This window comes from Mesocricetus auratus, unplaced genomic scaffold, assembly GCF_017639785.1.
Source record: "Mesocricetus auratus isolate SY011 unplaced genomic scaffold, BCM_Maur_2.0 Super-Scaffold_100028, whole genome shotgun sequence".
NCBI lineage: Eukaryota > Metazoa > Chordata > Mammalia > Rodentia > Cricetidae > Mesocricetus > Mesocricetus auratus.
The window spans coordinates 15,312,128-15,328,414 of NW_024429209.1; the positions used below are offsets into that span (position 1 = coordinate 15,312,128).

Sequence of the window (16,287 nt, forward strand, 5' to 3'; positions counted from 1 at the left end):
CTGCTGGCCAGAAGAAGGCACCAGGTCTCATTACAGATGGTTGTGAGCCACCATGTGGTTGCAGGGAATTGAACTCAGGACCTTTGGTAGAGTAGTCAGTACTCTTAACCTCTGAGCCATCTCTCCAGCCCCCGAAGGCCCAGGGTTTGATGCTCAACATTGCAAAAATAAAATCATTTCACTGAAATTGTTAACAGTCAAAATACAAATTCCCGATGGGTCATCTCTCAGCACTATCTGCTGCCTGGTGTCGCCTGTGCCCATTGGATTGTCATTCTGCACCAGGGGTATTGCCTATTGGTGGAGCAGAGGCTGGCTTTCAACAGCTCTTCTGGGCAGGAACCACATGGGGTCCCCGCCACCAACCCCAACCACCTTCCTTAAAGGTGGCCAGTAGGGACACCCTCAGGTCACCCTGCTGTGCAGCGGTGTCTTCAGAAGATGTATAGGAATGAATCTAAGATTGCTGAACCAAGCAACGGTCCATCCTCACTGTCAACTTAGTGACCTTAGACTGACCTTGTCTGTGAGGGCGTCTGTAGAGGAGTTTAACTGAACGGGCACAGCACCATCCCTGGGCTGGGGTCCTGAACTCAATAAAGAGAAAGTGAGCTGAGCATCGGCGTTCATCTCTGCCTCCTGACTGTGGTTGCCGTGCGACCAGCGACCTCAGGATCCTGCCATCATGGACTGTACCCTCAAGCCATGAGCCGAAACAAATCCATCCTTCCTTCCTTCCTTCCTTCCTTCCTTCCTTCCTTCCTTCCTTCCTTCCTTCCTTCCTTCCGTATTGCTTGGACATCTCACAACAACAATAAAGTAACTAATATGCCTTCGTTTATGCTCTGACCTAGTTTTCCCACCTGTCATGGATAAAATGAGTGCAATTTATTTGACGAAACTTTAACCCATGGAGCCCATACAGGGAGTCACTGCTTGCTTATGACAGTTAGTATTTGGGTAATTAGGATAAATCCACGTGACCCGGCAGTGTGAGGTCTAGTGGACAGGATGATGACCCCAGTGCCACTCAAGGGTCACAGACGACAACGGGTTGGCTGTTTGAGTTTCCAGAGGCTGAGGCTACGCAGCAGATGAAATACGAGAGGACCCTCCCCACTCCCTTACTTCTGCACGCTTCCTTTTTGAATTTACACCCCGTGTCACAAGACCAGGAACCTCTCAGACGTCCTCTAAAGCTACCCAGCAGCAATTCTTCCTCCACCCAAAACATCTGGAAAATGTAACAGCATACAAGCTGGCCTCTGTATCTACAGGGCCCTGTGACTGTGCATTCAGTGGCTGCAGATCAAACAACACTTGAAGCGTAAGCAATAACCACACTTGGAAGACACAGGAGTGCTGTGGGCTGGCATTCTGGCAGGAAGGGTCAGCCATCTACAGTGTGGTGGGGTATCTGGGAGGGCGAATGTGGGCGCTGTGCAGACCTTGCTTCATCTTCCCTCAGGGTGTGAACAGTCTTAGCTTCTGGCATCTTTGGGGAGAGGGGGCTCCCTGAAAGCCCTGAGGATCTAAAAGGATGACTGCATTAAGGAAATTAAAAATACCCCTACTTAATTTTCCTTTTTCTAGGCATTGATGTTTTTCTCTCTTTTGCTGGGGAAGTCTTATGTCAATAAAGCACTGTTGAGCCAATAGGGAATCTAGATAGGTGGGACTAGGAATCCAGGAGAACTCTGGGTAGGAGAAACACAAGAGAGTCAAGATGTAACGCCATGGGGGTAGGAAGCCCGGAAACTTCTCTGGTAAGAGACATACTTAGATTAACAATTATGGGGTAAATACTTAAGTCAGAGCTAGCCAGTAAGAAACAAACAAGGTCAACAGCTTCATAATTAATATAGCCTCCTGTGTGTTTATTTGGGATTGATGCGGCTCTAGAACCAGGCTGGCGGGAAAGCTTCTCTCAAGGAAAAAGCCTCTCTTTACACTCTTTAAAGATTTGATTACATTAAAAATTGTGTATGTGTGGTGTGTGTGTGTGGTGTATATGCATGTGTTTGCACTTGAGCACGGGGTTCACAAAGAGCACATGAAAGCCAGAGAACACCGTTCCAAAGTAGGCTCTCTCCTTCCACCACATGGGTCCCAGAGATTGAACTCGGGTCATCAGGCTCCTTTGCCTGCTGAGCCATCCTTCTGGCTCTGTTTTAAAACAAACCACATTATGTTCCCCTTTCAATATTGCAAAGATAACACACACTCTTCTGTGTCACAGGTCAAGAAAGCAGTTGTAAGAAAACCACTATCCTTGACCAGGTGTGGTGGTGCGTGCCTCTGCCCCCAGCGAGGCGGGGATATGGAGAACTGAAAGCAAGCCTAGGCTACATAGTGAGTTCTAGTCTAGCCTGAGCTACAGAGTGAGCTCTTCTCTAAACAATGGACATCAACAACAATTCAAATAAACAACCAAAACAAAACATGTGTAACCTCTGGTTTACTCCCCAGCACTGAAAACAAACAAACAAAACAAAGACATTCTTCTCTCTCCTTACCAATGTGACATGCACACACAGACTTTACTGGATGCCGTCTGCACCCGAGGCTAACTCACATGGCCAAGGCAGATCCGGGCCCGCTGGCTCTGTGCTCACTTTCCCCACTGCCGGGTTTTATTGCTTTAGAGATGCTTCTGCCAAAGTCACGTGTACAAACGGCATCTTTATTCCCTTTGTACCGTGTTCCTCTGACCTCTGTGAGGCTTGGGCCTTGCCATACATCCGGCATCTCTGGCTGGGCGGGTGTTCAGGGTACCCCAGCTAATGACGTGTCACTCACCCGTGTGGATCTTCAGGTGTCGCTCCATGTCCTTCATGCCGTAGGCAGTCTTGAACTGGCAGCCTGAAAAAAGCCAAGAGAAGACGCGGTTCAGCGAGAGCTGCAGCGGCAGAGGCTTGCCTCGCCACGGGCCAGCCACACAGGAGAGACACCGATGTCACACGCCAGACACAGTGCAGCGCTGCTTTGGTACAACCTCAAAACCAAAAGGAGCCAGCAGAGGGATGACACAGACTCGCAGACTCACACTTGACAACACTGGTTCTCAACCTGTGGGCTGCGACTCTGTCGGGTGTGTGTGACGTATCAGACGTTTATAGCACAGATTTCTTTTTAAAGGTTTATTTATTTATTATGTATACAGTGTTCTGTCTGCTTGTGTGCCTGCAGGCCAGAAAAGGGCACCAGATCTCATTGCAGATGGTTGTAAGCCAACACGTGGTTGCTGGGGATTGAACTCAGGACCTCTGGAAGAGCAGCCAGTACTCTTAACCTCTGAGCCACCTCTCCAGCCCTATAGAATGATTTATAACGGGAGCAGAAATTACAGTTATGAAGTAGCAGTGAGATAACTTTATGGTAGGAGTTACCACCATATGAGGAACTGCATTAAAGGGTGGCGGCGTCAGGAAGTTGAGAGCCATTGCTTTGTAACACGGCTCGCAGGCTAGAAAGACGCTGTCATGAAAATGTCAAATACTCGAGGGAAGACTAAAGATTCCTAAGAACCAGTGTACCGAGGGCTGGAGAGGGTGCAGGGGTCGGCGCACTGGCTGCTCTCCCGGAGGACCCAGGTTTGGTGCCCAGCACCCACACGGAGGCTCACAACCGCCCGTGACTCTGGTGCCAGAGGTTTCACGCCCTCTTCTGAGTCGTTGGGCACCAGGCACGCGTGGGGTATAGACTTACACGCCGGTGAAACACTCATAAATCTTAAGCAATAAAAAGAATTCACAAAGAAGCTGGGCACCGTGGCTCAGGCCTCTAATTCCAACACTGGGAGGCTGAGGCAGGAGAAGCACCAGTTCGAGGCCCACCAGAGTGGTATGGTGAATTCCAGGTCTGCCTGAGCAACAGAGTCAGGACCCAGTCTCCCTACCACCGAAACAAATCCTAAGAAGACCCCTGTCGGCCCACGCGGCGCACAGAGCCTCTTTACCCGGATAGCAGCAGCCGAGTCTCTTCTGCACAGGGACGGTGGAGGGCTTTTTGGCACGTGACTTGGCGGGGAGCGAGATCACGGTGGCTGTCTGGTTTTCGTTGCTTTCCGTGGGCAGGTAAGTTTGATAGCCATGTTCAAAGACGAATTCTGGAGCTGAAACTAAAGGGCGCAGTGCTTATTAATTTCCACAGGACAATGCGGAGTGACACCGTAACTCATTCAAGGTAATGGGGCACGAGAGAAAAGAAGAATTTCCTTGCTCATTCAAAAATCAAGTGTGCGAGTTGTAGGGACGGCTCAATGGTTAAGAGCACTGGCCGCGGGGCTGGAGAGATGGCTCAGAGGTTAAGAGCACTGACTGCTCTTCCAGAGGTCCTGAGTTCAATTCCCAGCAACCACATGGTGGCTCACAACCATCTACAATTCAATCTGGTGTCCTCTTCTGGCATGTAGACAGAACATTGTATATGTAATAAATAAATAAAATCTTAAAAAAAAAAAGAGCACTGGCCGCTCTCCCAGAGGACCTAGGTTCAATTCCCAGCTCCCACATAGAGGCTCACAACCATCTGTGACCCCAGTTCCAGGGGACAGGAGGTCCTCTTCTGGTCAGCTCTGGTACCAGGCATTCATGTGATACATAGACATACGTGGGAAAATACTCACATATATTAAAAAAAATCCTTAAAAAATTGGTTAACTTCGGTATGTGGTGGTTTTCATCTTCACTTTTTAAAAAAATATTGAAGTTAATTAAAAAAAAAAAACAAGTGGCTGGGTGTGGTGGTGTACACCTTTAATCCCAGCACCTAGGAGGCAGAAGCAGGTGGATCTCTGTGAGTTTCAGGTCAGCCTGGTCTACCTAGGGAGTACCACACAGTCAGACCTATAAATGCAGAGACCCTGTCTCAACCTTCACACTCCTAATAAAAACAAGAACTCTTGAAGGTGGTGGCAAAATGCCTTTAATTCTAGCACTTAGAGTTCAAGGCCAGCCTGGTCTACACAGTGAGTTCCAGGCAGTCAGAGCTATACCATGAGGCCTGGTCTCAACAAGCTGACCAACCGCCAACAACTACAACACAAGACATTGGGCTGGGGTTCTAAAACAAACCAAGTCTTGGGTCTTTCTGGACAGGGTCTCACATAGCACAGGCTGGCCTCCAAACCACTATGTAGCTGAGGCTGGCTTTGAACTCCTACATCCTATGAGCTGGGATTATAGGCATACACTACCATCCCTAGTTTTGGACTCCTTTTTTTGTTATTAAAGATTGATCTTATTTATTTGTGTCAGGGGCATCTGCAGACGTCAGAGGACATCCCAGCTTGTTATGTGGGTGCTGGGATCTGAACTCCTGGCCTCATGAATATAACAACAAGTACTCAAGTACTGAACCATCTAGGTAGCTCTAGCTTCAGACCTCTTGAATGAGCAATAAACATCCCTAAAACCGAAGCCATGTAGGCATTGCTAACTGCAGGGAGATGTACAAGTTACTCTCTGACGGATCTCAGAGGCCTAGAAATCCAAGACTTCTCTCAAACTCTCTTGTGAGTATGTATGTCATGGGCATCCTTGAAGTCACACTGCTACTTAGAGGTAAAAAGAGACAAAAAAACTGTAAACACAAAACAAGATGACCCCAAATGAGCTATCATTAAAAAGATAAGAGAAGTAGGTGGTCTTGCATTTTTTCTGCTGATAATTCTTCTGGTGCCTGTTTTGTGAATGGCGTTCTTGGTACAGGGCTTGTGAGGGTCTCGTCTCCTTACTAAGCTCACACTTGTCTCTGGAAGGCCTAATTCTGAGTGAAGGCAACCTATGCTCACCTGGGACAGGTAAAGTGGAGAGGTCCCACCTTTACCATTTTATTTCCAGAATACAATGACTAGAATCAACCCAGACCCGAAGAAACCCACACCATAGGCTGTTTCCCTCCAAGCCCACAGTCACAGCTAAATGAGAAACACAGCAGGCAAATCCCACCAGAGGGAGGCCACAAAATACTTCACCTCACCAGGGCAATGGTGGCTCACGTCCTTAATCCCAGCCCTTGGGAGGCAGAGACAGGCGGATCTCTGTGAGTTCAAGACCACCCTGGTCTACAGAATGAGTTCCAGGACAGCCTCCAAAGCCACAGGGAAATGCTGTCCTGAAAAAACAAAAAACTTCACCTCAGAAACCATCCAGGTCATTGAAAATGAAACCCAAGGAACTGTAACAGTCAGGAGGGATGTAAGGAGTTGTCACATACAGAGTGCGAGTGTTTTAATTGCCTGTATGTCTGTGCCTGGTACCATTACGGGTCAACTGGATCCCCTGGAATTGATATTACAGATGGTTATGAATCGCCATGTTGGTGCTGGGAATTGAACCCTTAACCACTGAGCCATCTCTCCAGCCTCTTAGGCTGGCTTGATTTTTGTCATTAAGTCATACCTTCTCATCAAGGTCCGCACCTGCATTTCTGGTCCCACAGCATCTCATTCTGGGTCCCTCACTGGGAAAAACCATTGACTTGATACGGAGTCCACCTCATCTCCACTCCTGACACCATGTGGTGAGGCATGGTTTCAGCTGAACCCCAACAATGACCTGGTGGACCCCTTAAATAATCACGAGAGGGCTGGAGAGACGGCTCAGCTGTTAAGAGCACCGGCTGCTCTGGCAGAGGATCTGGGTTCAGTTCCCGTCACCCGCGTGGCAGTTCTCAACCATTTGTAACTCCAGTTCCAGGGGTACGCACGCGGCATACACTCACAGAGGCACACACATGTGCACGTAAATAAATGACAGATAGATAAAACAACTGTGCACTCGGGAATCACTCCCAGCACAGGCTTCCTCTCCCACGATCACAACTTGCAAACGCGCTCTGATCTCAGCCCAGGTACGCTCCCCTGCATCTTTCTAGCATCCTCATGACGCCGTCACTGATTCATGTCAGGTGACACCTGGGTTCTCACAGCTTTTGGCATTTGCACAAACTCAAGTTTCCACTCTTCTCAATGAGAAAATGCCGTGGGACGTCTGGCCACTTCAAGTCAGCTGCTGGGTTCTGACAAGCACCGTCTTCACTCCAGTCCCTCCGGGCAGCCCACCTGCCTGTGCGCTCCCGGCTAGAAAAGCCATCGAGCGTTTCAGTGGGCCGCTCTGTAGGGGCTTGGAAGACTGCTGACAGCACTGCAGAGGATGGTGGCCTGGCTTGTGATGTTTCAGAGGGAAGCAAGGACTCCACCGGGCCTTGTGTGTGAAGAATTTGCCTCTGGTTAACGGGGCTGAAGAACCAGCTGTGATTAATAAGAGACCAGAACCACTACGGTGGAGCCTTTGCTTTGCTGGTTGGCCGGAGCTGAATATTTAGCAGTAACTACAAAGAGACCGGCATCACTGTGGTGAAGACTTGTGGCAAGTGTTCCCTCAGGGTCAGCACACACAGGCTGTGGTCCAGGCACGGCCAAGGTTCTACCTTGTGCCGACTGCTGAACTTAGTGGTACGGATGGGGTGATCCAAGTGGGACTGGTTTCAAAGGCATGGAAGGGTCACGGAGAGCAGCAGGGCTGGAGAGAGCTCAGGAGAGGCCACCGGGGAAAGTGCAGCCCAGCTGCAGCAGAGACGCCAGCATTTGGAGACACCAGTACCATGGGATGACCACCAAGAACAGCAGCAGGAGTGGAGCCAGCAGAGCCTAGAGGACGAGCTGTGCTTGCTGCAGTGAGCGGAGCTGGGGAAGTGACCCAAGCCCCTAGGAGGAGCCCAGAAGATGGTGAGTGGATCCCAGATAATTGGGACACTGAGTTATTTACACTGTTCAGTTTTGCTTTGTTCAGATTACGACTGTGCTCTGGTTCTTCCCTCCTGAGAGAGTACTTAATTTTGATTTTTTTTTGAGACAGAGTTTCTCAGCTATGAAGGCAGTTATGGAACTTACTCTGTAGACCAGGCTGACCTCAAACTCCCAGAGATCTGCCTGCTTCTGCCTCCTGAGTGCTGGGATTAAAGTGGTGTGCACCACCACCTAGCTTTAATTTTGATTTTTTTGGTTGTTTTATTCTCCCCCTTTCCTGAGACCAGGCAGGTTTTGAACTCACAGAGATCTGCCTGCCTCCTTTAATGCTGGGATTAAAGATGTGTGCTAGCACTATCCAGCTTATTTATTTATTTATTTATTTTTACCGGAGAGCACAGCTTATTTATTTATTTATTTTACTTTGAGATTTTATTTGAAAACCTTTGGGGATTTTTAAAGAGACTAAACTTTTAATGTGTTTGAATTTGTAAGTTATTTATGTTTTATATTGTGATATCAATATTAACAAGTCATCTTGGGGATAAATTATAAAGGAAAAGTTCTAACTGAAAAGTGATGTATTTGTGTCAAGCTGGAGTTGGAGAGTTTTATGTCAACTTGACACAAGCTAGAGTCATCAGAAAAGAGGGAGCCTCATTTGAGAAAATGTCCTATGAAACTGTAGGCAGGCCAGCAGGGCATTTTCCTAACTAGTGATTGATGGAGGAGGGTCCAACCCATTGTGGGTGGGGCCATCCCTGGGCTGGTGATCCCAGGTTCTACACCAGTGGTTCTCAACCTTCCTAACACTCATGTTGTGGAATTGTTTATGTTGCTACCGAATGAATTGTAATGTAAATATGTTTCCCAACAGTCCTAGGTGACCCCTGTGAAAGGGGTTGTGATTCACAGGTTGAGAAGCACTGTTCTATAAAACTTCAGGCTGAGCAAGCCATGAGGAGTGAGCCAGTGAGCAGCACCCCCCATGGCCTCTGCATCAGCTCCTGCCTCCTGGGTCCTGCCCTGATTGAGTTCCTATCCTCCCTTTGACAATGAGCTATGATTTGGAAACTATGAAATGGAAAAACCCTTTCCTCCCCAAGCTGCTTTGGCCAATTGTGTTTCATCACGGCAATAGTGACCCTAGCTAAGACACCGAGCCTCAGTTTACCCCCGTCAATGGGAACATCTCCATGTCCACTTTGTAAGGTTGTTACAGAACCAAAGGAGGAAATCTGGTTGTTCAGTGTTACCAGCAACTGCAGCCAATAAAACTGGACTGATCTGAACTTGGAACCCCTGGCACTAAACTCCCAACTGGATCTGGGAGAGGGGGGGCATGCTCAACATTTGTGGGACTGAGGGGTTCCTTGGGACATGGGACTAAAACCCGGCTGGCGGGGCTTGCTACTCCACAGCCATCTGAGCTGGGAGGCCGGCCCCTTTGGGGTGAGCACGGCAGGTCAGCTCACAGGGAGCTTGTAACCATCCTGAAAGGCAAACATGGGCCTCCTGAGTTGGGCTTCTGGTGGCCTTGCCCTAACTGTCCTCCTCTTCTGAGGAAAATTCCAGTTCCTCTAGGGGACACTCTACCTAGGAACCCTTCTTGGAGTCATGATTTGAACGTCTTCTCTCTCATTCCAGAGACCACTCTTTCACGATCTTGTGGCCAGGGCTCCGCTCTAAATGTCAAGATTAGAAGCAGACGGAAGCATGAGGGGTAGGCAGGCGGCACCCAGCAGGGACAGCCAGGCACAGCTGCGGTCATTCTGGGGATGACACTGATCCCATGAGAGCCATGAGGCACCCGGAGACAGAGTCACAGGCTAAAAAGAACCACTCAAGTGTGGGCTGTTAGCTTTCCCCCCCTGGGTCCTAGCCTCCTTTTATTACATTTATTCACGTGCCCATGTGTGTGCTTCTGCACGTATGGAGAGGTCCGAGGATACCCCATGGGAATTTCTTTTCTCCTTCCACTGTGCGGGCCCACAGGATTAAATTTAGGCTGTCAGGCTTGACAGCAGGTGCCTTTATCATGTTGCTGACCCTGGCTGGCTTCAGGGCCTTTTTTTTTTTTTTTTGGTCTGGGGAACGGGCCTTTTTCTTCCTGTCTCTTGGGGTGGCTGTGGGGGTTAGAGCGAGGTATGGAAACCTGCTAAGGCACTTGTCACTTTTCATGTGGCTCCTGGGCAGCAAGGGCAATATCCGGATGAGGACATAGGAGCCATCAGGAAGCATCACTGACATGGGTAGGGCTGAGGCCGAGTGAGTGACTCTCCGACTTGCCAGAGTCATGGGTCCCCCTGGGAGCTTGTTACAGTGATGCTGGAGTCTCCACCCCAGAAATCCTAATGCCTTCTGAGGTGGAGCCTGGGTGCTGGTGTGTAATAAGTTCTCCAAGGGCCCTGATCTACAGGCAGGTCTTGGGACTGACAGGTGAGGGAGTAGCCAAGTCCAAAGTGGTGGTGGTGGTGGGGCTGTGAGAGTGGGGGGGTCCAGGCAAGTGTGGCAGAGAAAAGCCAGCGGGATCCTGACCTTTGGTTGTCTTGAGAGGGGCAGCTAAGTTGGCCAGGCACTTGAGGCTAACATATCAGCTTGTCGCCACTTATCTGTTCGACTCTGCACTGGGAACAATGGCTCATGGACCCCAGCAGCCACCCCTGCCCTCTAGTGGACTATTACCAGAATTCCTGTGGCAGCGCTGGCATGAAGCTGACCAGAGCGTATCAGACTGTAGGTGGGGTATGAGACTTGGGGTCTGTCTCTGGGGCTTAGGCTGTTGTCTGAACCTTTCAGGAGATGTCTCCCTGAGCTGAGTACCAAGAGGAGACCACAGAGCGGTAGTTCCAGGCAGAGGAGCATCACCTGCCAGGGCTCTAGGGTGCTAGGAAATGGGGTTCACTGGAAACACTGCAAGGAGAAACACGTGCACCCTGGATGTACACGTGTGTAGACTATCACCTGTACACGTGTGTAGACTGTCGCCAGGTGGCACCAGCCAGGCAAAGCTGGCAAAGGCATTTCCAGCCAAAGGGACAGAGAAACAAATGGCCCAGAAGTCAGTGCGGCAAAAGCCTTCCACGGAGCCCTCAGAATCCTCTTGCATCTCTTCCTGGGGCTTTGTGATTTGAAGTCAGGAGGCTCAACTCTCTTCAGGGAGAGATGGTCACAAGGGTGAAGTACTCATTCCAGGACAGTCCTGAATCTGCCGGTTCTCCTGGGCCCTCTGCCTCCCTACAGGGCAGTCTCTCCTTGTCTAGCTGAGACACAAGCAGGTGTCACAGCAGGCCAGTTGCGAGGCAACTGCTTTTGTTTCCTTTTCCTTTCTTTCCCTCTCTCCCTCTCTCCCTGCCTCCCTCCCTCTCTCCCTCCCTCGCTCGCTTCCTCTCTCCCTCCTCCCTCCCTCTCTCCAAGGTTTCTCTGACTTAGTGGCCCTGGCTGTCCTAGACCAGGCTGGTCTCAAATTCACAGAGCTCTGCTTGCCTCTGTCTCCCGAGTGTGGAGCCCTGCCCAGCTTCCAAGTTGATCTCTAGTCTCCACATTTTCTTGACCATTTTCTTAAGGTTTAGTTTATTTCCCAATTCTAAAATCTCTCCAGACACATATTTTGTAAGCATGCCTCATCCCCGCCTGGCTGTACCTGTGATGGTCTGGGTCTCTGAACTGATGGTCCTTGTGGTGGTCTGGGTCTGGGCAGCAGGCACTGTCTCCTCCGACACAAACTGCACCGTGCTGGCAGCTGTCACTGGCGTGCTGGTCAGCTGGCAGCCGCTTTGCTTGTGGGCTACGAAGGCATCCAGGTTGCTGAACTGCTGTTTACAGATGCCACAGATGTGGATGTCTGGTGTCAGCTCTACCAGGACAGTGGTGCCTCCTGGGACTCCATGGGACAAAGGAAAAGTCTCAGATTAATTTCAGACCAACGTCATAGCAGGAAGCAGACACGGCTAGCGGATGTTTTACAAAACAGTTCTTTTGGAGCTAAGGAGATAGCCCACGAATTGCTTGCCTTGCAAGCATGAGGCCCCGAGTTCAAACCCTAGAACCTGTGTAAAAAGCTGGGTGTGGGGTGTTAAGTTTGTAATCTCAGCGAGGGGAGGAGGCAGGAGGATCTCCATGCTTGCTGGCCAGGTGGCCTAGCTTCCTTGGCAAGTTTCAGGCCTGGGAGAAACGCTGTCTCAAAACACAAGGAATGGTGTCTGAGAAAAAACATCAGAGGTTGTCCTCTGGCCTCCACACATGTGCACACACATGAGGATGTACACACCAGTGCATCCACAAACACACAACCAATAAGAAAAAAAAAAAAGACTGCCCAGCCCTTCACAGGGACCTGAGGCCATCTCCTACCCCAAAAGAAAGGTCATTATGAAAACTACCCCCATCCCAACACACATTTCCAAACGCCTTGTCACCTCAGAACCACTAGTTCACAATGATGGTCCCTAACAATGGTGTGGACTCGGTGTCCCTGACAGATGTGCAGACGCCTCCAGCACACACAGCACAAGGGGAGCAGGGAAGGCCAGCTGTGGCCTCCTCTTCCTTTAGATGCTGACACAGATGTGATGCCGGCACTTCTGCAGACACTTTATAAATGTGAGGAAAACGCTGAGACCCCCGACTCTTGTTCTCACTTTCCCGGTCCCTGAACGCAGCCCCGGAATAAATCAATTAGAATGGTATAGTTCAGGTTTCTGACACTTGTAGACTAAATTCATTCTTCACTGACAGGGGCGTCACTTTTCTCCAGCAACCAGAGACAGAGTCAGTACTGTATTGAGAGCTTCAAAAGCAGCTAACACAGTACCTGGCTCTGTGTTAGAAAGTAATGAAGCTTCAAATGGGTAGAGGGCTCACTTTGCATATCTGAGGTCCCCAGTTTAATGCCCAGCACTTCTTAAAAATGGAGTGGTGGAGGCATGAAGACCAGTAACGAAATCCCAGCCACTCCAGAGGTGCAGGCTGGAGGACTGGGTCTTAAGACCCCTCCTGGGCCTTGACCAGTGTGAAACACCTAGACCCTGTCTCAGAACAGCAAAGGAAAGCACTGTATAAACGATTGTTAAATAAGGCAACAATTGGGCTGGAAGGATGGCTTAGTAGTTAAGAGCACCGGCTGCTCTTCCAAAGGTCCTGAGTTCAGTTCCCAGCAACCACACGGTGGCTCACAACCATCTGTAATGGGATCTGATATCCTCTTCTGGCAAGATAATAATTAGTAAGTTTCAACATGAGAAATATAATTTTTATTAAATTTTTCTTTTGTGAAGTTGTAGGGATGGCTCAGTAGTTTTTACTGCCAACAGAGGATCTGATGCCCCCTTCTGACCTCCATGAGCACTTGTTCTTGGAAGCACAAACCCATCCCTATATAAATATAATTCAAATAGAAATAAAATCTTAATTTTTTTCTCTTACAATAAAACTCACACAGAATAAAATCTGGAAGAAACAGTAAGAATTAGCAGAAAAAAAACCTCAAAATCTTTCCATTTGAACCTTTCATGGACATTACAAACACATTTTCTACTATTTATGCTTAAAATTCATTTTTTCCACTGTACTGTGAGGCTAATCTTTTCCCTACATAATATCACAAGGGCATTCAAATTCTTTATACATGTACTTGTTTACAGTGGGAATATGTCACTCCATGGTATCCATGCATCAAATAATATCTATAACCAGTGAAGTTAAATACTGTAAGACCACATTTGTATGACACAGTACGTACACAATGCAATTTTCTGAAAATTATAAGCTATTTCGATTCTGTCCAGTTTCCTTCAGGACTAAGACAAGGCATTTGCATGTTGTAGTGTCATGTGGTAGTCATTCCAGAGACGGTGATGCTGGCTGTGGGGAGGGACACTTTATAAGTCGTCTTCCAGAGGGCTTTAGAAATCAACAGATAGCAGGAAGAAGGCCTTCCGACTCTGGACTGCTACAGCCAGGTGACTACAGGGACAGTCCCAGCACTAGGGAAACAATGAGAACGAAGTCATATCTGCATAGCTAGGTGTATCTTCATGGTGGAACAGTATCGGTGTCTAGGATGAAGCCGTTTCGGTACTAAGTTATGCTTCTGGTACTCACAAAAGGAACACGTTACTACAGGGACTTTTCTTAGCATCCCGAGGCAGTCACTATCAACAGTCACTTTAGCCCTGGATTCCTATCTGTAAAATGGGGGCAAACTGATAGGACCTCCCAAAGAGGAAATGAGCTAATGTCCGTAAGAAGCCCCCCCCGCCCCTCCGGCTTCCAGCAGGTCACGTGGTGGGGTTCGCTCTCTTTAAACATATCCTTAGGTGCATGGCCCTGGGAGATACTAAGACATGATGGGGTGAAGACTAGGGACACAGGGAAAACCTCTCCGTTTCATCAGCCATTCAGGGCACAGCCAGGCAAGTTTGGGAGCCAGTGGTTCCAAGAACAGAAGTTAGGAGACTGCAAACCCTGGCCTGGGCTTTTCAAACTTCCGGTGCTCCCAGCAGCCTGGGAAGACCTCAGATTCTGGCCCCACCCCCGGAAACCTGTGGGGGTGGACCCAGTAGCCCGGTTTTAAACACATGCTGGAGTTCCAGGTGGCTGCCTCCCATCCCTGGCCCATACTTTGGGAAACAAAGGCATACAGAGATACTAAGAACTTGGAGGGGATAAAAGAAAAGTTGATGTGATGTCAGGAAAATAACAGAGAACCCCAAACTCAGAGCAAGCCATTCCAGCCATCCCCCACCCGGAGTACGGGGAGAGCTTTGCAAAGCCTGTCAGCGATGCTCCAACCTGAACCACTGAGGCAGAAAGAAGTTTCCCCACCTGTCTGTCCAGGTTATTCCACTTTCTCCCCCCTTCCCCCAGCCCCTTGCACCCCAAACTGCCAGGCTGGCCTGGGAGGGTGGTGACTGTACCGAGTGGCCTCCCCAGGCCATGCCTCCCGGGGGAAGGGGTGCTGCAGGTCACCGTCGGGGATGGGGTGGTGGTGGGAGCATGCAAGGTGCACATTGCCCCGACCCCGGAGCCCTGGGCCTGTTGGCTGCTACGCCCGGCATCAGCAACATGCACTTACTTTGTACTGATCCTGAGAAGCTGTCCTCGCCGCTCACGTTCATGGCCACAGACCTGGGGTGCCGCTCCCGGGGGGGGGGCCGGCTCGTTCTACATGGTGCAAAGACTTTGCTCTCCCATTTTCCCCTCACACCCCCCCAACCCTGCCTATCTGCTCCCAACTCTGCGAGGCGGGGACGGATGTACAACTAGCGCCACTTCCGCTGCCTAGAGGGCGCTGGCCCGATGCACCCAGCTAGACCGGGAGGACCTGAGCACCGCGGAGAAGCACTCCGGGGTCTCTGTGGTCGCCTTGCGCCTTTGCGTCTTGCCCTCCTGGGGTCCCTCATTTTTCTGCAGATGTCAGGAGGATGAGCAGAGCCCGGGCCCAGGACGTCCCCCCTTGGGTAGATCCAGCCTCTTAGCACAGAGGCGGGGCCTCTGCTCTGCTTGGGGCTGAACCGGGTGGATGAGATGGCTTAGCGGGGGTCAGGGCACAGGTCTCCAAGCTTGACTTCCTGCCATTTCTGGGACAGACTCAAGCATATACTAAATACATGTTTTTTTTTAAAAAAGAGGAGAAATTAATGATGGTGTGGAAGGGAGAAGTCAATGGGGCCCCCATTCTATGGGACTTCAACTTCATCCTGTATGGAGACAGCCTGGAGGGCTTGTTAGAATTGCTTGGGGAGGGAGCCTGGAGAGAAGGGCGAGAGGTTAAGAACTTGTGTTACCTTTGCAGAGGACCAGTGTTCTGGTCCCAGCACCCACATTGGGTGACCCACAAGTCTCTTCAACTTCAGCTTAGGGGATCCAACATCCTTGTCTGACCTCAGTGGGTAATGTACTGCGTATAAGAGGGGTGGTGGAGGCCGGGTGTTGGTGGCGCACGCCTTTAATCCCAGCACTCGGGAGGCAGACCAGCCTGGACTACCAAGGGAGTTCCAGGACAGCCTCCAAAGCCACAGAGAAACCCTGTCTCGAAAAAAACCAAAAAAAAAAAAAAAAAAAAAAGAGGGGTGGTGGTGGCGCTCGCCTTTAGTCCCAGCACTAGGGAGGCAGAGGCAGGTGGATCTCTGTGAGTTCAAGACCAGCTTGGTCTACAGAGTGAGTTCCAGGACAGGCTTCAAAGCCACCTAGAAACCCTGTCTCGAAAAACCAAAGCAAAACAAAACGAAAACCCCCAAAAAAACAAACAAGCAAAAAAAAAAGGCCTCTCTCTTTATGGATGCACTCTTTGTGACTTGACCTAGTGCATATAGTAGGTACCTCATACACGTGGCTGGGACCATGCGTAGCTTCTCATACACCTTCCTTTAAGATTGTGTCTATTATGTGTCAGAAACCACTGGACCTGTTCAAACGTGCCCAAGGGGGGAGTGAGGATTGAGAACAGAAAGAGGCAAAAGAGAGAAGATAGAGTCACACACTGCAGCAGCCTCAGATTCATTTTTACATAGCCTTTTATACCCAAAGCCAAA

At 49.7% G+C, this 16,287-nt stretch overlaps 1 protein-coding gene across 6 annotated transcripts in view; it reads right to left on the reverse strand.

The window, feature by feature from the left end:
• Positions 1-15,193, reverse strand: part of Zfp64 (ZFP64 zinc finger protein) — a 57,976-nt gene extending 42,783 nt beyond the window's left edge. Inside the window, exons 1-4 of one of the 6 annotated variants that reach the window (XM_040732799.1) lie at positions 14,829-15,193; positions 11,397-11,636; positions 3,959-4,120; positions 2,800-2,862 (exon numbers count right to left, since the gene is read on the reverse strand). In XM_040732799.1, the coding sequence (XP_040588733.1) occupies positions 2,800-2,862; positions 3,959-4,120; positions 11,397-11,636; positions 14,829-14,871 (508 nt within the window). In that variant the 5' untranslated portion in view covers positions 14,872-15,193. The remainder of the gene's footprint in view (positions 1-2,799; positions 2,863-3,958; positions 4,121-11,396; positions 11,637-14,828) is intronic. The other 5 variants (XM_013116698.3, XM_040732797.1, XM_040732796.1 and 2 more) reach the window with 5 other exon arrangements.
• Between the last annotated feature and the right edge of the window lie 1,094 nt (positions 15,194-16,287).